General features: G+C 43.0%; 1 protein-coding gene across 4 annotated transcripts in view; it reads left to right on the top strand.

Annotated features, from left to right (window-relative positions):
- LOC139563311 (tetraspanin-4-like) overlaps nt 1-27,319 on the top strand; it is a 112,508-nt gene that overhangs the window by 77,642 nt on the left and 7,547 nt on the right. For 3 of the 4 annotated variants that reach the window (XM_071381915.1, XM_071381914.1, XM_071381912.1), the window contains 2 exons: nt 10,661-10,735; nt 23,166-23,267. In XM_071381915.1, coding sequence (XP_071238016.1) covers nt 10,661-10,735; nt 23,166-23,267 — 177 coding nt within the window. The remainder of the gene's footprint in view (nt 1-10,660; nt 10,736-23,165; nt 23,268-27,319) is intronic. The other variant, XM_071381913.1, reaches the window with a different exon arrangement.

Raw genomic sequence — 27,319 nt, 5'->3', positions numbered from 1 at the left:
TTGTTCCATCGCGCACCAGCGACTCCTGTGGCGGCCCGGGTGCAGTGCACGCTGAGTCGGTAGCCAGATGCACAGTGTTTCCTCCAAAATGTTGGTGCGGCTTCATGGTTAAGTGGGCATTGTGTCAAGAAGCAGTGCGGCTTGGTTGGGTTGTATTTCGGGGGCGCACGGCTCTCGACCTTCGCCTCTTCCGGATCTGTACGGGAGTTGCAGCGATGAGACAAGACTGTAACTACCTATTGGATACCATGAAATTGGGGAGAGAACAGAGTAAAAAAAAGCAATTAGAGATTTGATAACTGAACTGATCATTGAGGGGGAAATAGATGAAGATTTGACAGTGCTAATTGCTGTGGTGTTTCATGCCTGATATGTGTTGTGATTCAAAGTAATAAGGTTGAGTGGTAATTTGTAACATTGCAATAACTTATGGGTGGCATTTTACAACAGTTGTGTACTAAACGTCTTGGAAGTCTATTAGTGAGATCATGTTTTATTCCATTATCTCCATGAGATTCATTGGAGAATAGAAAGCTTTTTTCCAATAGCCACACTAGCATATCACTAAAATGTGTCATAATGAAGGTTTCATCATTATACTTTCTGTCAAGCATGTGCTTTTCAATTTAAAAGATTGTAAGCTACATTGACATTGTTTGGAAATAGATATAGAGCTGCCATCTTTTACTTTTGATAGTTACTTTTTTTGTTGCTTTTTTTAGTCTTTCATTTTACCACAAGGACATCCAACATAGCCTAACACCGTCATCAGACCAATTTAACAAAAGTAAGTGCTCCGGTATAACCAACACACTGAATTATACTCATCTATTGAAAGGGACGGCAGTCTGGCTTCACAATGAATAGACTAGAGCCTTGGAGAGTTCTTTTTCTCAGCAAATAAACTCTTGAAAGGATTACGACACTGAGGCTGCATCGCAAATGGCACCCTATTCCCTAAATCAAATCAAATCAAATTGTATTGGTCACATACACATGGTTAGCAGATGTTAATGCGAGTGTAGCGAAATGCTTGTGCTTCTAGTTCCGACCGTGCAGTAATATCTAACAACTTCACAACAACTACCTTATACACACAAGTGTAAAGGAATGATTAAGAATATGTACATAAAAATATATGGATGAGTGATGGCCGAACGGCATAGGCAAGATGCAGTAGAAGGTATAGAGTACAGTATATACATATGAGATGAGTAATGTAGGGTATCTAAACAGGATATAAAGTGGCATTGTTTAAAGTGGCTAGTGATACATTTATTACATCCAATTCTTAATTATTAAAGTGGCTAGAGATGAGTCAGTATGTTGGCAGCAGCCACTCGATGTTAGTGGTGGCTGTTTAACAGTCTGATGACCTCGAGATAGAAGCTGTTTTTCAGTCTCTCGGCTCCCGCTTTGATGCACCTGTACTGACCTCGCCTTCTGGATGATAGTGGGGTGAACAGGCAGTGGCTCGGGTGGTTGTTGTTCATGATGATCTTTTTGGCCTTCCTGTGTAGGTGTCCTGGAGGGCAGGTAGTTTGCCCCCGGTGATGTGTTGTGCAGACCTCATTACCCTCTGGAGAGCCTTACGGTTGTGGGCGGAGCAGTTGCCGTACCAGGCGGTGATACAGCCCGACAGGATGCTCTCGATTGTGTTTTTGGTGACACGCCAAATTTCTTCAGCCTCCTGAAGTTGAAGAGGCGCTGCTGCGCCTTCTTCACCATGTTGTCTGTGTGGGTGGACCATTTCAGTTTGTCCGTGATGTGTACGCCGAGGATCTTAAAACTTTCCACCTTCTCCACTACTGTCCCATCGATGTGGATATGGGGCTGCTCCCTCTGCTGTTTCCTGAAGTCCACGATCATCTCCTTTGTTTTGTTGACATTGAGTGTGAGGTTATTTTCCTGACAACACACTCCGAGGGCCCTCACCTCCTCCCTGTAGGCCGTCTCGTCGTTGTTGGTAATCACGCCCACTACTGTAGTGTCGTCTGCAAACTTGATGATTGAGTTGGAGGCGTGCATGGCCACGCAGTCATGGGTGAACAGGGAGTACAGGAGAGGGCTGGGAACGCACCCTTGTGGGGCCCCAGTGTTGAGGATCAGCGGGGTGGAGATGTTGTTTCCTAACCTCACCACCTGGGGGCGGCCCGTCAGGAAGTCCAGGACCCAGTTGCACAGGGCGGGGTCGAGGCCCAGGGTCTCGAGCTTAATGACGAGTTTGGAGGGTACTATGGTGTTAAATGCTGAGCTGTAGTTGATGAACAGCATTCTTACGTAGGTATTCCTCTTGTCCAGATGGACAAGTGTGCAGTGTGCAGTGTGATTGCGATTGCGTCATCTGTGGACCTATTGGGGAGTGGTAAGCAAATTGGAGTGGGTCTAGGGTGTCGGGTAGGGTAGAGGTGATATGGTCCTTGACTAGTCTCTCAAAGCACTTCATGATGACGGAAGTGAGTGCTACGGGGCGATAGTCATTTAGCTCAGTTACCTTAGCTTTCTTGGGGACAGGAACAATGGTGGCCCTCTTGAAGCATGTGGGCACAGCAGACTGGGATAAGGATTGATTGAATATGTCCGTAAACACACCAGCCAGCTGGTCTGCGCATGCTCTGAGGACGCGGCTAGGGATGCTGTCTGGGCCGGCAGTCTTGCGAAGGTTAACACGTTTAAATGTTTTACTCACGTTTGCTGCAGTGAAGGAGAGCCCACAGGTTTTGGTAGCGGGCCGTGTCGGTGGCACTGTATTGTCCTCAAAGCGAGCTGAGAAGTTGTTTAGTTTGTCTGGGAGCAAGACATCGTGGTCCGCGACGGGGCTGGTTTTCATTTTGTAGTCCGTGATTGACTGTAGACCCTGCCACATACCTCTCGTGTCTGAGCCGTTGAATTGCGACTCTACTTTGTCTCTATACTGACGCTTAGCTTGTTTGATTGGCTTGCGGAGGGAATAGCTACACTGTTTTGTATTCGGTCATGTTTTCGGTCGCCTTGCCCTGATTTAAAAGCAGTGGTTCACGCTTTCAGTTTGGTGCGAATGCTGCCGTCAATCCACGGTTTCTGGTTGGGGAAGGTTTTAATAGACGCTGTGGGTACAACATCACCGATGCACTTGCTAATAAACTCGCACACCGAATCAGCGTATTCATCAATGTTATTGTCCGACGCTATACGAACATATCCCAGTCCACGTGATCGAAGCAATTTTGAAGCGTGGAATCCGATTGGTCGGACCAGCGTTGAACAGACCTGAGCATGGGCGTTTCCTGTTTTAGTTTCTGTCTATACGCTTGGAGCAACAAAATGGAGTCGTGGTCAAATTTTCCGAAAGGAGGGCGGGGGAGGGCTTTGTATGTGTCACAGAAGTTAGAATAACAATGATCCAGTGTTTTGCCAGCCCGGGTCGCGCATTCGATATGCTGATACAATTTAGGTAGCCTTGTTTTCAGATTAGCCTTGTTAAAATCCCCAGCTACAATAAATGCAGCCTCAGGATATGTGGTTTCCAGTTTACATAGAGTCCAATTAAGTTATTTCAGGGCTGTTGATGTGTCTGCTTTGGGGGGATATACACGACTGTGATTATGATCAAAGATAATTTTCTTGGTAGATAATGCGGTCGGCATTCGATTGTAAGGAATTCTAGGTCAACAAAAGGACTTGAGTTCCTGTTTGTTGTTATGATCACACCATGTCTCGTTAATCATAAGGCATACACCCCCGCCCTTCTTCTTACCAGAGAGATGTTTGTTTCTGTCGGCGCGATACGTGAAGAAACCAGATGGCTGTACCGACTCTGATAACGTATCCCGAGTGAGCCATGTTTCCGTGTAACAAAGAATGTTACAATCTCTGATGTCTCTCTGGACGGCAACCCCTGCTCGGATTTCATCTACCTTGTTGTCAAGAGACTGTACATTGGCGAGTAGTATGCTCGGGAGCGGTGCGCGATGTGCCCGTCTACGGAGCCTGACCAGAAGACCGCTCTGTCTGCCCCTTCTGCGGCGCCGTTGTTTTGGGTCGCCGGCTGGGATCCGATCCATTGTCCTGGGTGGTGGACCAAACAGAGGATCCGCTTCGGGAAAGTCGTATTCCTGGTCGTAATGTTGGTGAGTTGACGTTGCTCTTATATCCAATAGTTCCTCCCGGCTGTATGTAATAAAACATAAGACTTCCTGGGGTAACAATGTAAGAAATAACACATAAAAAAACAAAATAGTGCATAGTTTCCTAGGAACGCGAAGCGAGGCGGCCATCTCTGTCGGCGCCGGACATGAATGTTTTATCTATGTAGTGCACTACTTTTGACCTGGTCACATAGAGCTCAAGACAACTGGGAATTCGGAAGAAAACAAGGTCAAATCATGATGATGTCAGTGATCTTCAGGTCGGAGCTCTAGAAAGAGACCCGAGTTCCCGATTTGCAATTCCGAGATGACCGTTCAAAATTTTCCCAGTCCAATTTTTTTTCTCCAGAGTTTCCAGTTGTCTTGAACTCACTGAAATCTGATTTCCCAGTTCTGAATTTCCAGTTGTTTTCAGAGTGACCAAAAACATGCTGGATTGACACAATGGCCAATTTTGAATGTTTATCCTTTTAAGCTTGGAAAAGAGACTTGGGACCACACACACACTCCACTGAATAGCAGGCTAGTGATTGCTTTGCAATGCTTGCAGTAGCCACCGATTACTTCCAAACCACTCATTGTTGAATTTGTGAATTCCAACTTGTTGTGTAATGTTTATGTCCAATGGCCGATGAGCACCGATACGTTTTATCTATACTTTCTCTTCATTAAAAAGGATTTGCAAGTAGATTGTCGACTTAATTCATGATGACTGCTAGCTTGCAACTTAAGATTTCTAAAGTATGACGTTGACATGATCAGTCCAATCAAAGCTGCTATAGATATAACGTCATTTGACGTCATTTTATCTGTGGCCAATGACCTTGAGCCTTCTTGGATGTGCACTTCTAATGTAACTCTATGGCAGCATCCAAGGGGCTTGAATTTTCGAGCTCTACCCTTAGATTTGACGGTGACGTAGTGTCCCCATGAGTGACAGAACACTGAGCCAATCACGGTGCAACTAGAGAACATTACCAACCCCTGTGCTCCGTATTTTCCGCTGGCTGCCCCACCACCACAGAAAGCACTGAGCTAGGCTGAAACACCTGCATTTTGGAGCTGCTTTTCGCAAGAAAGCAAAAAATTGACCGTGGTTGTATGCAGCTTTATGAACTAAATGTTTATTTATTAATTTTTTTACATTGTTTGCAAACTGATATGTGACAGGTATTAATGCCAAAATAGCATGCAAAACAGGCTAGAAAGGTGGGGCTCAAAACAGGCTCTGCCCCACCTGCCCTGAATGACGGGTTGCCACTGAGCCTTGTACACATTTCAAGTGGTTTACTAGTATGCATATTGGAACAAAGCTTTAGGCACACAGTCTAAGTAGTGTACTAATATGGAACGTAGCCTAACAGCCATCTTGGTGGACTGCCATACTTTTACACTGGAGACTGCTCCTTCCAGTCTGAATGCTCTGAAGTGGTCTTGTAGGGACAAATTTCAGATCCGATAACACATTTCAGTCCATTTGAACCAGGTCGCTCTAAACTGGGTTGTCGAGCAAAATGGTCAACATTCCATTATGGTTAACCTGCAGCCGGGGCTCAAAATTACATTTTTAATTGGTAGCACCAGAATATTAGATTTCTTTAATTGATTGAGATACAGCCTATATGAATTCTAGCTACTTTAAGCACCACACCGCCGCATTGCTTTCGCCTAGCCAGTCCTTTCAGATCAGTGGCTACACAACAAAGCAAAGGGGCTGCCATTCGAGAGTAATTTGGGGACCTAGCACAGTTGTAACTTCCCCGCTACCCCAAGTTAGTTAGTTACCGGTCCGACGCAGCTGAATTCCTCAAGGTATTGATTTGGGAGGCACCGTCTAACAGTGGCACGCCTCCAGTTTCTCCCTTGTCCGTCTATCAAAGAGCCTTGGTAGCTTTCATGCTGAATGGGAATCACAGAGAGTCGATAACCCCCCCCCCCCCCTCCCCCCGAGATCAATGGCAGACCAGCAGTTTGATTATAGTTCTCCTCATCGCTCTCCCTGACAAGGCATTGATCTCCACTAAACTGGGATATCAGCAAAGCCTGACGAGAGGAGAAACAAGTCATAACATAAATAACAGGGCTGGTTTGGCTACTGTAGTGGGGAATTCCCTCACAGCCACACATGCATGTGCACACACAGTACCAGTCAAAAGTTGACACAGCTACTCATTCCAGGGTTTTTCTTTATTTCTTACTATTTTCTACATTGTAGAATAATAGTGAAGACATCAAACTATGAAATAACACATGTGGAATCAGGTAGTAACCTGAAAAGGGTTAAACAAATCAAAATATATTTGAGATTCTTCAAAGTATCCACCCTTTGCCTTGATGACAGCTTTGCACACTCTTGGCATTCTCTCAATCAGCTAGGCTACCTGCAGCGCCATTTTCCTTTCTCTCTATGACCCCTTCAGCCTTGTGTTTTTAAAATGATTGTTTTCCCACACGGTTGCATAACGGTAATGCAGAATTTCCCAAACTCTGTCCTGGGGACACCAATGGGTGCACATTTTGATTTTTGCACTAGTACTAAGCTTGATGATTAGTTGATTATTTGAATCAGCTGTGTAGTGCTAGGACAAAAAAAAAAAAAAAACGAGGACTGAGTTTGGGAAACACTGGAGTAATGTCTTAAAACTTCTTAAGGATAGGGGGTGCTATTTTCACTTATGGGAAAAATCGTATCCAATTTAAACGGCCTCGTACTCAATTCTTGCTCGTACAATATGCATATTATTATTACTATTGGATAGAAAACACTCTCTAGTTTCTAAAACCGTTTGAATTATTTCTCTAAGTGAAACAGAACTCTTTTTACAGCCCATTTCCTATCCGGAAGTGAGATTTCCAAAAGCGAGGTCTCTCTTCAAGAGCTTGTCTATAAAAGGGCATGTCACTTATGACTGTAGAAACACGTCATACACCTTCCCCTGGGTGTCATGCGGAAGTGAGAGCAGAAATTACTTGATTATCTCGTTCTGGGATTGAATACAACCTCTTGGAGTGAGAGTTCCGCCATAATTTTTTTTTGGAAGGCGCGAAGTTGGACCAGGAATCGCCTCCTGGAAAACCGTCGTTATAGGTGAATATGATCTCCGGCTTCGATTTTATTTGATACATGTCACAATATCATCCTAAAGTATGTTTTTTCAATATAGTTTAATTATATTATTGAAATTTATTCGGGACTTTAGACGTGATACGTTGCAAGAATTTGTTCAAGAAGGAGAGGTTAGCGCCGCACGGCCAGTGTGCTTGCTAATTCAAGAGGGAAATAGTTCGTTCTGGATCCAAACAAAGACGGTTCTGAAGAAAGGACCCCATGTACAACATTCTGATGGAAGATCAACAAAGATAAGGACCCAATTTGGGATGCGATTTCATATATCTGTCGAACTGTGCTATCGCTACCGTTTGTCTTGAATCAATGCTGCTGTGTGTTAGCTATTGTAGTAAGCTAATATAACGATATATTGTGTTTTCGCTGTAAAACACTTCAAAAATCGGAAATATTGGCTGTATTCACAAGATCTTTGTCTTTCATTAGCTATCCACCATATATTTTTCTGAAATGTTTTATGATGAGTAATTAGGTAGTTGACGTTGGTGTCTGTATTTGGATGAATATGTATGTATGAATATGTATGTATGAACTTTCCAATTTGTAAGTCGCTCTGGATAAGAGCGTCTGCTAAATGACTTAAATGTAAATGTAAAATGTATTTACTCTGGCTACTCCCATGCGATTTCTGACTGTAGCTATGATGGTAGCTATGATGGTAGCAGTAATGTAAAACTGATTTATAGCTCAAATATGCAGATTTTTCGAACAAAACATAGATTTATTGTGTAACATGTTATAGGACTGTCATCTGAGGGAGTTTTTTCTAGGTTATTTAGGTTGGTTCTAGGTTAGTTAGGTTGGCTTTGTGCATGCTACCTGCATGCTACCGTTGCTGTGAAAAATGTCTGTCTGTCTTTTGTATTTGGTGGTGAGCTAACATAAATATACGTGGTGTTTTCGCTGTAAAACATTTTAAAAATCGGAAATATTGGCTGTATTCACAAGATCTTTGTCTTTCATTTGCTATCCACCATATATTTTTCTGAAATGTTTTCTGATGTGTAATTAGTTAGTTGACGTTGGTGTCTGTATTTACTCTGGCTACTCCCGTGCAATTTCTGACTGTAGCTATGATGGTAGCAGTAATATAAAACTGATTTATAGCTCAAATATGCAACTTTTTTGAACAAAACATAGATTTATTGTGTAACATGTTATAGGACTGTCATCTGAGGGAGTTGTTTCTAGGTTAGTTAGGTTGGTTCTAGGTTAGTTAGGTTGGCTTTGTGCATGCTACCTGCATGCTACCGGTGCTGTGAAAAATGTCTGTCCTCTTTTGTATTTGGTGGTGAGCTAACATAAATATACGTGGTGTTTTTGCTGTAATACATTTTAAAAATCGGACATGTTGGCTGGATTCACAAGATGTTTATCTTTCAAATGCTGTATTGGACTTGTTAATGTGTGAAAGTTAAATATTTAAAAATATATATTTTTTGAATTTCGCGCTCTGCCTTTTCAGTGGAATGTGGGAGGAGTTCCGCTAGCGGAACGGGGGGGCGAGACAGGTTAATAAAGCCGGCACACTTTGTATCTGGAAACAAAGGACAAGCTCATAGAACAGCTTCTTCCTGGTTGAGTCGAGGAGAGAGCAGAGGCAAGGTCTTCACTAAGTCAGCCATTCTTTTATAATATAGATTTTTTTTAATCCTCCCTGCTTTGGTCTCCCATTCAAACAAGCTCTGCCAAGCAGTCCTTGAAGGCGACATCCGCCCCAAACCTGACGAGGACTCTGAGAACCACTCTAACTAGCTTTTCACATTTAGAAAGGCCTGAAAAGTACGCTTTAACAATGAAAAAAGATAAATGCACCATACACCAAGACTGCAGTAAACCAAAGTCTGTCTTCACAGACTTGGTCGCACTCTTAAATTCACACGTTCACTCCCTTGACATTCTGAAACTCGCTGTCATTCCATCACCCTCCCATGTTCTCTCCTTTTCTCTCCGTTTGAGATTAGTCAAGCATTTTTCTGCGCGAGGGACGGAACGATTGCTTTGCGGGGGTAGGATGTATCGGGTGGTAACTTTTTCGAGCGCTCACGTAGGGGGGCAACGTATTACTCAGAAACTATCTCATCTAGCAAACGATCGAGGAGGTACGGTTTGTTGATTAAAATATGTGAGCGTTTCCAAATCCGAAATGCATACAGGTTAGGTTATATATCACGTAAAATATTGGGACAGCGACATGTTTTGGTCCTGTTCTCCAACACTTTAGCTTTGAGATGATCAATGACTATGAGATTAAAGTGCAGGCTGGAATCTTTCATTTGAGGTGAACCGTTTATAAATTACAACACTTTTTGCACATAGTCCCTTCATTTTAGGGGACCAAAAGCAATGACAAATTCATTTATGTATATTAAAATAGTAAAAAGTTAAGTATTTGGTCCCATATTCATAGCACGCAATGACTACGTCGAGCTTGTGACTCTACAAATTTGTTGGATGCTTTTGCTGTTTCGGTTGTGATTTAGATTATTTTGTGCCCAATAGAAATGAATGGTAAATAATGTATTGTGTCATTTTGGAGTCACCTTTATTGTAAATAAGAATAGAATATGTATCTAAACACTTCTACATTAATGTGGATGCTACCATGATTACGGATAATCCTAAATGAATCGTGAATAATGATGAGTGGGAAAGTTGCAGATGCACACAAATATACACCCAAGAAATGTTAACCTCTCACCATTACAATAACAGGGGAAGTTAGTATTATTGGGGTGTATGATATTTGTCGTCACGTGATGTAGTCATTGCGTATTATGAATATGGGACCAAATACTTAACTTTTTACTACTTTAGTACACATATAAGTGAATTTGTCCCAATACTTTTGGTCCCCTAAAATGTGTACAAAAAGTGCTCTAAATTTCTAAACTGTTCAACTGATATGGATGACAATTCCCTCAAATTAAAGCTAACAGTCTGCGCTTTAACCTCATAGTCTTTGTATAAATTGAAAGTGCTGAAGTATGGAGCCAAAACAATAATAAATGTGTCACTGTCCCAATACTTTTGGATCTCACTGTATACCGGCTCAACCTGTCTCTCTGAGTATTACTGTTCCACTCCTCTCCTTCTCTGTCAGTCATAAATATATATATAAGGCGGAATGATCCAAAGGCATTCGATCTCTCATGTCTCTTCAACTCACTCTTCCTGACACGTTGTCTCTCCCACTCTTTGTTTCTCAAGTTAAAGTTCTAATGCACTCTCTCTCCATCTCTCTCTCCTCTCTCTCCTCTCTCTCCATCTCTCTCTCCTCTCTCTCTCTCCATCTCTCTCCCCTCTCTCTCTCCTCTCTCTCTCTCCTCTCTCTCTCCGCTCTCTCTCCTCTCTCTCTCTCCTATCTCTCCTCTCTCTCTCCTCTCTCTCTCTCCTCTCTCCACAGTTCTTCATCCTCCTCCTCCTGATCTTCTTCTTGGAGATTCTGTCCATCACGCTCTTCTTTGTTTACCAAGACCAGGTAAGGCGACGTCTCGCTCTTATTTATTTTATTGTGGTTGATTCAGGTACAGTTTTTAAGTATCACAGAATAATAATATAATATATATTGATTTAAACTAATCCAAAAATGCTTTGACCCCCTGTACAATAAGCAAGTCTGATTGAAAAGCAGAGGAGCAATGGCTTTTCGACATAAATAAATATTTTCACATCAGAGCATTCCCGACTTGGGAAGGGATTAATAATGCAATTCGCACACACATATCCTGCTCCTACATACGCATGCACACGCTGGCACGCACAGACACAACGATACAATTCACTGCATTCCAAATTCAATCCGTCTAAACAAGCGTTGTGTCCAATGACGGGACACCCTCCAATTTATCGACCACGCCACTCCATTATGCATGACTTGTGGCATCCTCGCTACCCCAGGGGCCAGGGCCAAGGCCGTTGGTGTCTATAGTCTCTGTCTGTACCTTTTAGTAAATAATGATCCTACCCTTTGATATTTCTCTCCACCCTCTTTATTTCCTTTGAGTGTATTACATTTTTCCCCACTCTCGTACTGTGTATAGCCTTTTATCTGTGGTTATGTAATAAAACCCATACAGGCTCTGTTAAATCTGAATCCTCCGCCCCACAGCCATTATAATCCTTTGGTTTGTCTCACTCGCTGTGTAATTCTAGAAGAGTTCCTGGATTGGTAGCGTCTTCCTGGGCTCTCGGCCAATATATCCCATCCGTTATGAATGTTAACTTACCTCAGTCCCCACCCTAGTCCCTATGTCTAACAGTCCCCTCTTTCCCTATCCTCCATTCCGTGTCTGAATGATTCAGTTTCATTTCTTAACTGTTCTACACAAAGCAGTGCAACGAGAAACTGAGTAAAAGAGCGGAGCACTGTAAGAGCCAGGCGTACTGTAGATGTACTGTAGGACTTGTTAGGAAGGACGACAAAAGGGGAATGGCCCTCTAGTGGATATTTTAAATGGACTCTGCGATGTTCTTGAACAGCAAGTCATTCCACATGTACATAAGAGAGCTATATGTTAATGTTATTGTTGGGAAGGCTATGTTATAATTTTTTTAACAGTGTTTTCCATTCCGGGTACTGGAAGGGAGATGTGTGTGTGTGTGCTGGCTTTTATGGAAGCCCAGCACTAACACACATGATTAAGCACAGTCTTGGTGATCAGATGAGTTGGTACGTGACGTTAACGGTTATGTCAACTTGCGTTATAGCCAAATGTATCAATTCTGTTACAAAAACAGCGTACAGTATGTTGTTGCCTTTTTCAGAAATATTCAACCTACCAGCAACATTGATTCAACATGATTGAGAAAGTAGGAAATAACGAGGGAACTTTGCCCAGAGAGCCGATTCCCTGATGCTTCATCAGTATTCTGTTGCCGGGTCTCATTCCCACAACTCTGCTGCTCCACTGATGGCCTGGAACACTCCCAGCTGTCTCGTCACCACATCAGCCCGTGCCACCTAATACCAGGCTACAGCTGCCAACCTTGCCATCTTTGACTGACTTCAATCCCTGTAACTCCAGGCAGTCATGCCAGTACCACCTAGTCCAGTGTTTCCCAATCCTGGTCCCGGGGACCACAAGGGGTGCATAATTTTAAAATGTTTGCCCTAGCATTACACACCTGATTCAAATAATCAACTTATCATCAAGCCTTTGAAAAACTCAAATGTGCTCCCCAAGACCAGGATTGAGAAACGCTGACCTAGTCTCATCACCAGCTAGTCACATAACCACTTAATCAAATAGGGTACCTAAAAAAAGTTACGGCAGCCAGGCAGGGGTTCCTTTCCAACTAGGAAACCTTGTCGGTCAAACCAATTAAGTTACTGTAGGAAAATGGTGATCCGTCCGGTGTCCATAAACACGGCTGTTTCTCAAACTAGACACTAGTTCAAGATGGCGGCAGGGCAGGTTTGCCGAGCGTGTTGTGTCACGCTGTTTGTTTGTTTCAAGTGTTCCAAGTTTGTATTACTTAGCAAAACCATTCATTGACATCTGCTGGTTGAGGAGATAAAGCCGGTGTGGTCCCCTCCCTGAAAGCCGAGAGAGGATACATCTGTGCTGTGACTGACGGTCTAGACACGTTGAGCCGACTAGCCTTGGATACTCCTCAACGGTCAGGTTTTTATCTGTGTTTCGCCGTTCTACCGGAGGCTTCTGACTCCTCTCCTGTCCCGCTGTGCGGTGGAAGCCGGAGGTTTGTGCGCTGGGCTTCCTATCCCAGGATACCGCTGCCGGGTGTACTAGCCACCAGTGATTGGTCTACTGGGCCCGCTCTGCCTCACTGTGCGGTAGCCTACGGCAAGGCGACTGGGTGCATTGACCAGACCCACACACTGGGCAAAATCCCTGTCTGTACATTCCTGCAGCGGTTGTTGAACGCGCTGACCGCTCTAACTAAGGCAACAGCGCTCGGGTACACACTTGCTTTCTAACTACTAGACCTGTAGGCTACAGCTGAACATTTTTGGGGAATTTTAAGGTTTCAAAAGATTGACTCAGTATATTTAAATGTTGTTTTCTTTTTGTTTTAGTGAACTGCTGGATTCAGTGGTTAAAATTGCTATTTTTGTACAAATGGTTTTAATTGCTGCCTACATGGGTTATTACTAAATGGGTTATGGCATTGTCTAAATTATCAAAAACAAATCTCATCTCCCTGACCCAGAGATACCGCTAAACCCTACTTTGACTGATGGTATAGCAGCTTTTATCTTTCAGAGGGATCCGATTGTGTTACCATTTGACTCCTACTGTGACATGCACATAAAACTTTCTCATCCACAGGGTTTGGTTTGGCTAGAAACTGTTTGATGTATCAGATGACTGTAGTTTGGATTATTTTAAATCATCTAAGTGCAGAGAGATTTTAGGAAAAAACAAATCGAGGTGTTTTATTATTCTTCTGCTTTTGGTGTCAGGAAACATTCACCCAAACCCAGGCCCATTGGCTATGGATCAGGAAACATTCACCCAAACCCAGGCCCATTGGCTATGGATCAGGAAACATTCACCCAAACCCAGGCCCATTGGCTATGGATCAGGAAACATTTACCCAAACCCATGCCCATTGGCTATGGATCAGGAAACATTCACCCAAACCCAGGCCCATTGGCTATGGATCAGGAAACATTCACCCAAACCCAGGCCCATTGGCTATGGATCAGGAAACATTCACCCAAACCCAGGCCCATTGGCTATGGATCAGGAAACATTCACCCAAACCCAGGCCCATTGGCTATGGATCAGGAAACATTTACCCAAACCCATGCCCATTGGCTACGGATCAGGAAACATTTAGCTGTGAGGGGAACGGCACCTCCGTACCTTCAGGCTCTGATCAGGCCCTACACCCAAACAAGGGCACTGCGTTCATCCACCTCTGGCCTGCTCGCCTCCCTACCTCTGAGGAAGTACAGTTCCCGCTCAGCCCAGTCAAAACTGTTCGCTGCTCTGGCACCCCAATGGTGGAACAAACTCCCTCACGACGCCAGGTCAGCGGAGTCAATCACCACCTTCCGGAGACACCTGAAACCCCACCTCTTTAAGGAATACCTAGGATAGGATAAAGTAATCCTTCTAACCCCCCCCCCCCCCCCTTAAAAGAGTTAGATGCACTATTGTAAAGTGGTTGTGCCACTGGATATCATAAGGTGAATGCACCAATTTGTAAGTCGCTCTGGATAAGAGCGTCTGCTAAATGACTTAAATGTAAAAATGTAAATGTAAATTTACCCAAACCCAGGCCCATTGGCTATGGATGAACTTCCCACTCCAAATGATTTTAAAACTAGATCAGGGTTGGGACTGATGCATATTAATGTGAGGAGTTTGATGCCAAAATTGGACATGATTAAAGTCTGGGTTCACACTGCTGACCCAGATGTCTTAGTACTGTCCGAGACCTGGTTTAAGAAATATGTTATAAATCAGTCTATAGGCTTGGATGGTTCTGATGTTTATCGATGTGACCGACAAAGTAAGGGGGAGGTATAGCCATCTATATTAAAGACAGATATGTGGTGACTGAACTAAGGTCTTTAACTAAACCAAAACAGTTTGAGTTTTTAGCATTGAAGCTGCAGTTATCAAATGCTGTGAACTTAGATTTGATAGGACGTTATAGACCTCCATCTGCAAAAGTAGAATCCCTGGATTCTCTGGCTGAACTGATGCGTGGTTGGGGGGGAAATGAAAAGGTCCTTATGGACGATTTAAACTGGGATTGGTTATCTCCAAACTCTGAGGCCATAAGAGGACTGTGCAATACATGACATTTTACTCAAATTATAAATGCGGTTACAAGACTCAATCCCAAAGACATCTCTAAGTCAACACTTATTGATGTTATTCTAACAAACAATCCGCATAAATACTCGGCCGTTGGGATTTTCCGCTAATGATTTTAAGTGATCATTGTGCAGTTGCTTGCATTAGAGACACTAAAATCCCCAAAGTGCCCTCTCGGTTTATAGTCAAACAAAATGTTAGGCAGTTCTGTGAGCAGGCATTCCTGCATGAACTTTATGCATACAACTGGGACAGGATTGTACTTATTCCAGATATCGAAGAGGCATTCTCCTATTTTCATTCTATGTTTTCTACTATCTGTGATAAACATGCCTCTCTCAAAAAGTACCGGGTAAGAGGTAGAGACAATCCCTGGTTTACAGTGGAATTATCTGATTTGATCCATAAACTAAATACACAATGGGCCAAAGCCAGAAAGGGTAATTCCCAGATTGAATGGCAGTTATTCAAGGCACTGAGAAATAAGTGCGCCTTGCTAATACGGAAATGCAAATCGAGCTTCTATTACGAAATCTACCGAGGAAAACCTCAATAACCCGACAACATTCATGGATTTAATGGTTTTCCATCATTTTAACACAAACTCTTCTGGTCTTCTGCTGAAATTGACCTCACATTCAATGGACGTGACTAACAATAATAAACTGCTTGACATGTTTAATTGGCATTTTGCTAAAGCTGGGCATGTATTTGATATTGAACTCTTTACTAACATCTCAAATGAGGCCGTGAATGAAACTGCCACATGCCGGCCTACGGTTCATTTATTTCATTTTACCGAGATTGAGCTTTCAGAAGTTGTAAAGGAACTCCAATCGAATGATATTAAGAAAGCATCTGGCCCGGATGAATTAAACCCATATTTTCAAAAAATTGGTGCAGAGATCATTGCTGCCCCTCTCACTCACATATTACATCTTTCATTGGTGAGTAATACCATTCCAAAAGTCTGAAAAGCAGCCCATGTCACGCTTTTACATAAAGGTAGAGATCCGTCCCTGTTGGATAACTATCGTCCCGTATCTAAACTGTCTGCACTGGCAAAAGTTTTGGAAAACTTGGTGAAGTCACAGTTCAAAGACTCTCTTTATAATAACTCAGTTTTATCTCAATTCCAGCCGGGATTTAGAGCCAAGCATAGTACAATTACTGCTGTAAGTAAGGTTGCAGGTGATATTCTAGATGCTCAGGACAAGGAAAATCACTGTTTCACTTTTTATTAACCATGCCGTGCTGTCGTATAGACCAAAAAAGGTTGGTTTGAGTATTGACGCGTTGGATTGGTTCCAGAACTTTCTGGCAGAACACAGTGTGTAGCTCAGGAGGGTATGAAACGTGAGTGTCGAAGACTTACAAAAGGAGTTCCCCAGGGCTCAATTTTAGGTCTGATCCTTTTTTTACGCGGTATATAAATGATATAGGGAAGACTGACTCTGCAAATCTCCATCTTTATGCCGATGACACAATTATTTATTCTAGCGCATCTAATATTGATAAGGCTTTTCAGGACTTACAGTTGGCCTTTGATGTTATTAAAAGGCAGCTTTTCCAATTGAAACTTGTGCTTAATGAGAGAAATACAAAGATGATGGTTTTTTCTCTTCCCTGAATGTTAACAGATGGAGTCACTTGCAGATTTTAAGTGTAGCAGGCCAGCAAATTGATAGGGTCACCTCCCGTAAGTATCTTGGGATTTGGTTAGATGAAAAGTTGAATTTTAAACAGCACATTGATACTTTGACCAAGAAACTGAAGTTGAAATGTAGTTTCTATTACGGGAACAAATCTTGCTTTTCAATGTTAGTCAGAAAATATCTTGTTCAAAGCACTTTTTTTTTTGAATCAGTGCTGGATTATGGTGATTATTGTCTATATGCAGGCCTCAGCAAGTACCTTAAACTCTGGACACAGAGTATCATGGTGCTTTAAGATCTATTACAAAATGCTACATCACTCACTCATCACTGTGATCTGTATGCTATGGTGCAATGGACCTCTCTCTCCACCAGGAGGCTAAAGCACTGGTACACTTTTGTGTACAGGGAATTGATGGTACAACTCCCATTGTATCTCTGTTCCTTACTGACCAGATCAGTCACTCAATACAGTCTTCGTTCACAGTCGCTGCTGACCTTGTCTGTTCCTAAGGCTAGAACTGAGATGGGAAAAAAATGTTTTTCCCATAATGCCCCTTCATCCTGGAACATGCTTCAGAAGATTGTAAAGTTAGGGGAGTTAAGTGTCTTTGCTTGTTTTTAAGACCCTGATCACAACACTGTGTGATAACTGCAGTTGTTTCTAATCTTCAATTGTATCTTTAACTTGTGACACTTTGTCTGTTGTGTGTATTCTGTATTTTTCTGTAATGTTCTATGGACACGCTGATATTTCCCTGTTTTGCCTTCTTGCCAGGTCACCGTCGCAAAATAGGTTTTTAACCTCAATGGGTTGTACCTGGTTAAATAAAGGTTAAATACATTTTTTTTAAATAGGCCAGACTCACGTCAATGGAAGTTGTCAGTCATTTGCAGTTAGTTTACACATTATAAAATAAATAAATTATACATTCAATTGCTCAATTCACTGAGACACCTATCAATATTATTCTCATATTTTTTACAATATGATTAATGAATTAATATTTGTAAAAGCTTAAACGATGACATCAGAATGTGCCTTAAATGAAAGACAGTGATGTTTTCTTCAATGTCACTGTTTCTTTTAGAACTGATGTCGGCACAACTCAGGTTGTTGTATTTAATCTTAGTATGAATCATGTTTCTTAGATAAACAAGGTGCACATTTTACCTCAGCAACATGGGACTTCTGAGGTTCAATGTAGCAATTTGAAATTGAGTCATGTAACCACTGCCAGAATGAATTTCAAGCATGGAAAAGTTTCATTTCACGCTGAGAGAAATGTTTCATTGGTAAAACGCACCACTAATCATATTGATTCACCCATTAAATTAATGGAAACATGAAATGACTAATTAATTGGACTACCCACAAAACATGTCAAATGTTAGGCTCTTTATGTGAAAAGGAGGAACCCATTGGTGAAATCCTGTAGTGGTGTTGACAGTAAAATAAAAAAAACTGGGTTCAAATGCTATTTGTTTTGTTTCAAAAGCTTTAGCTGGTCCTCTAGCACTTCTGGCACTCCAGGCAGGATTAACTGTCAGGCAGGCTCAACCAAACACTAACCTATTTGAACCCACGTCTGGTAAAAGTAACTGTTGACTCAAACTTCATAGGCATAATTGTTTTTTATTTTACTAGTCAGTTAAGAACAAATTCTTATTCACAATGACAGCCTACCGGCCAAACCTGGACGACGCTGGGCCAATTGTGCACCCCCCTACAGGACTCCCAATCACGGCCGGTTGTGATACAGCCTGGATTCGAACCAGGGTGTCTGTAGTGACGCCTCTAACACTGAGATGCAGTGCCCTAGACCGCTGCGCCACTCGGGAGCCCCACAAGCCAGAATAAGGGTCGTGTACAAACCGTCAGCTAGGAAAAAACAGGGATTTTAGGTAACAGTCTAATTCAATATTGCAATCAGGTTGAGATGAAACCATAATACAAGAACTAGAACGGAGCAAAGCAGCTTTGAGGAAAATAGGCTGTGGGTAACGAAACGTGAACAGCTTCTGTCAATGTTTTCCTATGAATACATATGAATGCATTTGAATGAACATACGAAATGAAGGGGAATGACTCGAGAGAATAGAACCTCAAAAAGGCAGCGTTTTGACACTATTCACCCCTTGCAGGGAGCTATACTATCACAGACGAGCATAGATAAGCAGTTTGCCATTTTGGGACGATGCACACAGCCTTCCCCTTCTCTTCATATTTCCTGATACCTTGTCCAATAAACATGTCACACAGTACAGTGTCTGAAGTACAGTGCATTCGGAAAGTATTCAGACCCCTTGACTTTTTCCACATTTTGTTACATTACAGCCTTATTCTAAAATGTATTAAATTGTTTTTTCCGCCCATCAATCTACCCACAATACCCCATAATGACAAAGAGATGACAAAGAGAAAACAGGTTTAGAAATGTTAGCTAATTTATTAAAATAAAAAACAGAAATACCTTATTTACATAAGTATTCAGACCCTTTGCTATGAGACTCGAAATTGAGCTCAGGTGCATCCTGTTTCCATTGATCATCCTTGAGATGTTTCTACAACTTGATTGGAGTCCACCTGGGGTAAATTCAATTGATTGGACATGATTTGGAAAGGCACATGCCTGTCTATATAAGGTCCCACAGTTGACAGTGCATGTCAGAGCAAAAACCAAGCCATGAGGTCAAAGGAATTGTCCGTAGAGCTCCAAGACAGAATTGTGTCAAGGCACAGATCTAGGGAAGTGTACCAAAAAATGTCTGCAGCATTGAAGGTCCCCAAGAACACAATGGCCTCCATTACATTTACATTTAAGTCATTTAGCAGACGCTCTTATCCAGAGCGACTTACAAATTGGTGCATTCACCTTATGATATCCAGTGGAACAACCACTTTACAATAGTGCATCTAACTCTTTTAAAGGGGGGGGGGGTTAGAAGGATTACTTTATCCTATCCTAGGTATTCCTTAAAGAGGTGGGGTTTCAGGTGTCTCCGGAAGGTGGTGATTGACTCCGCTGACCTGGCGTCGTGAGGGAGTTTGTTCCACCATTGGGGTGCCAGAGCAGCGAACAGTTTTGACTGGGCTGAGCGGGAACTGTACTTCCTCAGAGGTAGGGAGGCGAGCAGGCCAGAGGTGGATGAACGCAGTGCCCTTGTTTGGGTGTAGGGCCTGATCAGAGCCTGAAGGTACGGAGGTGCCGTTCCCCTCACAGCTCCGTAGGCAAGCACTCCATCATTCTTAAATGGAAGAAGTTTGAAACCACCAAGACTCACCAAACTCAGCATTTGTGAGAGAAGGGCGTTGGTCAGGGAGGTGACCAAGAACCCGATGGTCACTCTGACAGAGCTCCAGAGTTCCTCTTTGGGGATGGGAGAACCTTCCAGAAGGACAGCTATCTCTGCAGCACTCCACTAATCAGGCCTTTATGGTAGAGTGGCCAGACGGAAGCCACTCCTCAGTAAACGGCACATAACAGCCCGCTTGGAGTTTGCCAAAAGGCACCTAAAGGACTCTCAGACCATGAGAAACACAATTCTCTGGTCTGATGAAACCAAGATTGAACTCTTGGGCCTGAATGCCAAGTGTCACATCTGGAGGAAACCAGGCACTATCCATACGGTGAAGCATGGTGCGGCAGGTAGCCTAGTGGTTAGAGCGTTGGACTAGTAACCGAAAGGTTGCAAGATCAAAGGTAAAAAATCTGTCATTCTGCCCCTGAACAAGGCAGTTAACCCACTGTTCCTAGGCCGTCATTGAAAATAAGAATTTGTTCTTAACTGACTTGCCTAGTTAAATAAAGGTAAAATAAATAAATGGTGGTGGCAGCATCATGCTGTGGGGATGTTTTTCAGCTGCAGGGACTGGGAGACTAGTCAGGATCGAGGGAAATATGAACGGAGCAAAGTACTGAGATATCCTTGATGAAAACCTGCTCCAGAGAGCTCAGGGCCTCAGACAATGGACAATGGCCCTAAGCACACAGCCAAGACAACGCAGGAGTGGCTTTGGGACAAGTCTCTGAATGTCCTTGAGTGGCCCAGCCAGATCCTGGACTTGAACCCGATCGAACATCTCTGGAGAGACCTGTAAATAGCTGTGCAGCGACGCTCCCCATCCAACCTGACAGAGCTTGAGAGGATCTGCAGAGAAGAATGGTAGAAACTCCCCAAATACAGGTGTGCCAAGCTTGTAGCGTCATAACCAAGAAGATTCAAGGCTGTGATCGCTGCCAAAGGTGCTTCAACAAAGTACTGAGTAAAGGTTCTGAATACTTATGTAAATGTTTATTTTTTCTTTCTAACAACCTGTTTTTTCTTTATGGGGTATTCTGTGTAGATCGAGAAGGGGGAAACAATTGAATCAATTTTAGAAAAAGGCTGTAACGTAACAAAATATGGAAAAAGTCAAGGGGTGTGAATACTTTCCGAATGTAATGTCTGAAATAAAACTTGAAACTGGAAAAGCTTTGAAAGGGGGGGGGGGGGGGGGGGGAATATGGTGGAAGCTCATCATTTGCGTGGCCTTCACCAGGTACATTCTTTCAGATCAGTGCAGATGAAGGAGCAGAAGCGAGGACTGAGAAGAGGACAGATTTTTAGACAATGAGAAAGAGCAAGGGTTGGATTCAGACCTGGGACACCAGGTGAGTGGACTCTAGTTTAGCCTTAATCCATAATTAACTACCAGGAAGAAAATAAACATGACAAAACAGCAAAACTTGAGGCCTGGAGAAATATTTTAATAGTTCTACTGCTGTATAGTGAGCTGCTTTGGGAAGAGAGAGGTGTTTCTACATCGCCCATTTGATTACAACATGATTCAGGCTAATCCATAACAGTGTGTATAAAACAACAGTAGCTTCTGTAAGCAGCACCAAGTTGATTAGAATCACTCAAACCGATGACTTTCAGACTGTGAGGCCACTGCGGTTGCCAGATGCTGGAAAATTATTATAAATCCTTCCTTGAATCTCTAATCTTATATGGCAGGTTTAGCTGTCTTGTGGTGACCCGGCATATTACGAGTCAGTGTGTTCCAAGGCAATACACAGGGGATATGCTATTGTCTCTCCCCCTACTGTATTTAAAGCCCCTTTTCCTTTCACTTCTCTCTCACTTTCTATGTTTCTTCCTGACTTGAGAGAAAATGTATGTTTGTCTGTAGGGCTGGTTTCACTGGAAAGATACTTTTCCCACAAGTTCTCTCCTTCTGTTGACCCGATGCCATGAATATCTCCACTGAGCGTTTTTTTTTTATTATTGAAATGGAATTTACCCCGCTTACGACAATGCGTTTTCTACCCACATAATGCCAACCTTGTTTATGTTTACCTTCAGGTCGCAGCTGCAAAAGCAGTGAATTATGGTCTTCCGTATTGTTTTTGGGGATTTTTTGTGTACCTTGTCTTTGTGTACCTGCCTCTGCTATTCATTTATTTCCTGCTCTCTCTCCCATTCTCTCCCCTTTCTCTCTATCCCATTCTCTCCTTCTCCCATTATTTTGCACTCTCTGCCCTTCACCTACACTCTCTCGCTCCTCTCTCTCCTTCTAAGTAACTGATGCCTCCCTCCTTACCTTGCCTGGTGTAGGCAAGGAGGCGACGGCAGTCCCAAGGTCAACATCGATACTGAGCTAACAGTGAAACAGCAGTTCACACTCCCTACTAATGAGAGCCTATTAGGCTCGGCTTGAAAAATCTAACTTTGAGTAGAAGTTTTAAAAAATATATCAGATTCGATTAGTCTTTCGCCAGAAATATTTGATCATGCATTTTTGAAGCTACAGCAGTGTCAGCAGAGGCATGATTGGAAGTCTGAGACAGTATCTGCTCAGGGCCATATTCTGACTTGCGATAGCACTAAACTCAAATTTGTCTCCCATTAACGTCAATGAATGACACAAAAGTCAGAGTAAGGTTGCTCCTGTTATTTTCAGAAAGGGAATACAAGACGAGAACAAAGCTAAAATCATGAAATTGTATTTTAGTAACTCTTCCCCTGAAGGCCTTACTCATGCTCTTTTATCCTTTGTGTTACCTTTGTGTTCTACATTGTACCAGTATATTATATTGCTCAGAAAAATATCAGGTGTAGAGTCTATTATTCATGCTACATTGCGGCTGTGTTGAAACGGATGTAAACAGATGTGATTTAGTCGAGTGGGAGAACCCTTTTGACAGTGGGTTGAACAGACCACTGAGGGTATCAGCCTGTAGCCCTCTACACAAACATGCCAAACGACTACATTATTCTACTGGCAGTTTTTGAGAGAGCAATGGCGATCAATCAGATTGATATCTTGTTTGTTGACTGTCTGAATGTGTAAGTAAGGTTAAGTCATGTGTTTCGGAGACAGAGAAAGACAGAGAATGTTTGTGTGTGTGTTTTGCATGAGTAAGGAGGTTTATGTCGTCACCTTGATGTCTTTGTGTGTCTGTCTTGTATCCAGATTGATCACTATGCCCAGAGGGATTTGAAGAGGGGACTCCAGCTCTTTGGCACCGAGGGCAACGTGGGCTTGACCAACGCTTGGATGATCGTACAAACGGATGTAAGTCCTTAAGCAGAGAGTGTTTGTGTGTGTGTGTGTGTGTGTGTACACAAGATGGCGCCGATAGAGATGGCAGATTCACTTCTAGTCCTGAGGAAACTGTGCAGTATTTCGTTTTTTTATGTATTATTTCTTACATTGTTAGCCCTATTAAAACCTTCCTTAACCAGAAACCGTGGATTGGATGGTAGCATTCGCGCAAAACTGAAAGCACGTACCACCGCATTTAATCATGGCAACGCGACTGGAAACATGGCCGAATACAAACAATGTAGTTATTCCCTCCGTAAGGCAATCAAAAAGCAAAGCGTCAGTATAGAGACAAAGTGGAGTCGCAATTCAATGGCTCAAACATGAGACGTATGTGACAGGGTCTACAGTCAATCACAGATTACAAAAAGAAAACCAGCCCCGTCGCGGACATCGACGTCTTGCTTCCAGACAAATTAAACAACTTCTTTGGGCGCTTTGAGTACAATACAGTGCCACCAACGCGGCCCGCTACCAAAGACCTTGGGCTCTCCTTCTCCGTGGCCGACGTGGAAAAAACATTTAGACGTATTAACCCTTGCCGGCCCAGAGGGCATCCCTAGCCGCGTCCTCAATGCATGCGCAGACCAGCTGGCTGGTGTGTTTACGGACATATTCAATCAATCGCTATCCCAGTCTGCTGTCCCTACATGCGTCAAGATGGCCACCATTGTTCCTGTTCCCAAGAAAGCTACGGTAACTGAACTAAATGACTATCGCCCCGTAGCACTCACTTCTGTCATCATGAAGTGCTTTGAGAGACTAGTCAAGGATCATATCACCTCCACCCTACCTGTCACCCTAGACCCACTCCAATTTGCTTACCGCCCCAATAGGTCCACAGACGATGAAATCGCCATCACACTGCACACTGCCCTATCCCATCTGGAAAAGAGGATTACCTATGCACGAATGCTGTTCATTGACTACAGTTTAGCATTCAACACCATAGTACACGCCAAACTCATCATTAAGCTTGAGACCCTGGGTCTCGACCCCGCCCTGTGCAATTGGGTCCTGGACGTCCTGACGGGCCGCCCTCAGGTGGTGAAGGTAGGAAACAACATCTCCACTCCGCTGATCCTCAACACTGGGGCCCCACAAGGGTGAGTTCTCAGCCCTCACCTGTACTCCCTGTTCACCCACGACTACGTGGCCATGCACGCCTCCAACTCAATCATCAAGTTGCAGACGATACAACAGCAGTGGGCTTGATTACCATCAACGCCTGGTATGGCAAAAGCACCACCCACAACCGCAGGGTTCTCCAGAGGGTGGTGCGATCTGCACAACGCATCACCGGGGGCAAACTACCTGCCCTCCAGGACACCTACAGCACCCGACATCACTGGAAGGCAGAAAAGATAATCACGGACAACAACCACCCGAGCCACTGTCTGTTCACCCCACTTCCATCCAGAAGGCGAGGTCAGTACAGGTGCATCAAAGCTGGAACAGAGAGATTGAAAAACAGCTTCTATCTCAAGGCTATCAGATTGTGAAACAGCCACCACAAGCACAGTGGTGGCTGCCTACCTACAGACTTGAAATCATTGGTCACTTTAATAAATGGAACACAAGTCACGCATTCTGTCTCCTAGAGATGGACATACTTTGGTCCGAAAAGTGCAAATCAATCCCAGAACAACAGCAAAGGACCTTGTGAGGATGCTGGAGGAAACAGGTACAAAATGATATATATCCACAGTAAAACAAGTCCTATAAGCTGAAAGGCCACTCAGCAAGGAAGAAACCACTGCTCCCAAACTGCCATAAAAAAGCCAGACTACAGTTTGCAACTGCACATGGGGACAAAGATCGTACTTTTTGGAGAAATGTCTGATGAAACAAAATATAACTGTTTGGCCATAATGACCATCGTTATGTTTGGAGGAAAAAGGGGGAGGCTTGCAAGCCGAAGAACATCATCCCAATCGTGAAGCATGGGGGTGGCAGCATCATGTTGTGGGGGTGCTTTGCTGCAGGAGGGGCCGGTGCACTTCACAAAATAGATGGCATCATGAGTTAGGAAAATTATGTGGATATATTAAAGCAACATCTCAAGACATCAGACAGCTTGGTCGCAAATGGGTCTTCCAAATGGACAATGACCCCAAGCATACTTCCAAAGTTGTGGCAAAATGGCTTAAGGACAACAAAGTCAAGGTATTGGCATGGCCATCACAAAGCCCAGACCTCAATCCTATAGAAAATGTGTGGGCGGAACTGAAAAACCGTGTGCGAGCAAGGAGGCCTACAAACCTGACTCAGTTACACCAGCTCTGTCGGGAGGAATGGCCAAAATTCACCCAAATTATTGTGGGAAGCTGGTGGAAGGCTACCCAAAACGTTTGACCCAAGTTAAACAATTTAAAGGCAATGCTTCCAAATACTAACTGAGTGTATGTAACTTCTGACCAACTGGGAATGTGGTGAAAGAAATAAAAGCTGAAATAAATCATTCTCTTTACTATTATTCTGACATTTCACATTCTTAAAATAAAGTGGTGATCCTAACTGACCTAGACAGGGAATTTTTACTAGGATTAAATGTCAGGAATTGTGAAAAACTGAGTTGAAATGTATTTTTCTAAGGTGTATGTAAATTCCCGACTTCAACTGTATATACTGTATACTGTATCCTTCACTATCTATTCTTTACTTATTCTTTACTATCTATTGCATCTTAACCGCTCTGTCACTGCTCATCCATATATTTTGTACTTATATATTCTCATCCCATTCCTTTACTAGATTGTGTGTATTAAGTTTTGTGGAATTTGATAGATATTAGGTTTTGTTGTGGAATTGTTCAATATTACCTGTTAGATACTGCTCTTCTATCGGATCTAGAAGCATAAGCATTTCGTTACACTCGCAATAACATCTGCTAACCATGTGTACGTGACCAATAACATATTTTATTTGAAGCAAGGCACTTAACCCTAATTGCTCCTGTAAGTCATCCAGAGTGTCTGCTAACTGACTAAAATATAAATCAGCTTGCCCTGCTTAGACTGCCCCCTGGTGGTCAACAGTAGAACAGTACAGTCGTCTTAAAATAGTCTGGTCCTAGATCGGTTTATGACACAGGCCATAGGAGTTAGCAAGACAGCACAATCAGATCTGGGGCCAGGCTAGTGTTAAAACAGTTCAAGCTTGGAGAAATACAGTACTGCAGGCTAATTACATTATCATATGTACCACTTCGTAGGGACAAGGGATTATGCAATCAAACCTGATTCCAACCAATACGAATGGCCTTCGATTCTTTAAATAGGCTGTCAATCAGTAAGATAAATGCAAATTGGACCGCACGGCTCCCTGAAGAACAACACTGTTTGTCTCCACACTCACTTTGATGTGCTTGGCTTTGTATTATTCATGACCAAAATCCACTGCTCAAATCACAGGCAAAGGAAAGTAGGAAACACAAAGTGAGGAAAGATGGTAGAGGAAAGATTGAATAAAAGGAGCTGATAAAAATGCTGCAGGCACTGCTGGTGAAAGCTGCCGATAGACGTCAAAAGATACAAGATATCAGACTTTGGGCTGTTTATCACAGAAGGGGGCCACTTTTACATTATAGAGTCCCGTTTGATTGTTTGTAGTGGGCATTAGTTGTGTGACTGACAGCACGTGTGTGTGAGAGAGAGAGAGAGAGAGAGAGAGAGAGAGAGAGAGAGAGAGAGAGAGAGAGAGAGAGAGACCATGGGTTCCACGTGAAATTCTAGATTGAGTCAAATGTCAAAACAGCAGCAAGAAAAGTTCTCATTCCATAAAACCAAGCTTACCCTCTCCACACCCCACTGAATACATTACCACACTGCAAAATGTTAATCCATTTTCAATTCAGTAATGGCCACTTTGGAGTGATGAGGGAGAACTATCTAAATAAAAGACGTGACAGATATGTTTAACATGTCAGTGTCACGCCCTGGCCTTAGAGAGACGTTTTATTTCTCTATTTGGTTAGGTCAGGGTGTGATGTGGGGTGGGCATTCTATGTTTTTTATTTTTAT

The sequence above is a fragment of the Salvelinus alpinus genome, chromosome 33, assembly GCF_045679555.1.
Source record: "Salvelinus alpinus chromosome 33, SLU_Salpinus.1, whole genome shotgun sequence".
NCBI lineage: Eukaryota > Metazoa > Chordata > Actinopteri > Salmoniformes > Salmonidae > Salvelinus > Salvelinus alpinus.
This window is presented reverse-complemented; position numbering and strand designations above follow the sequence as displayed.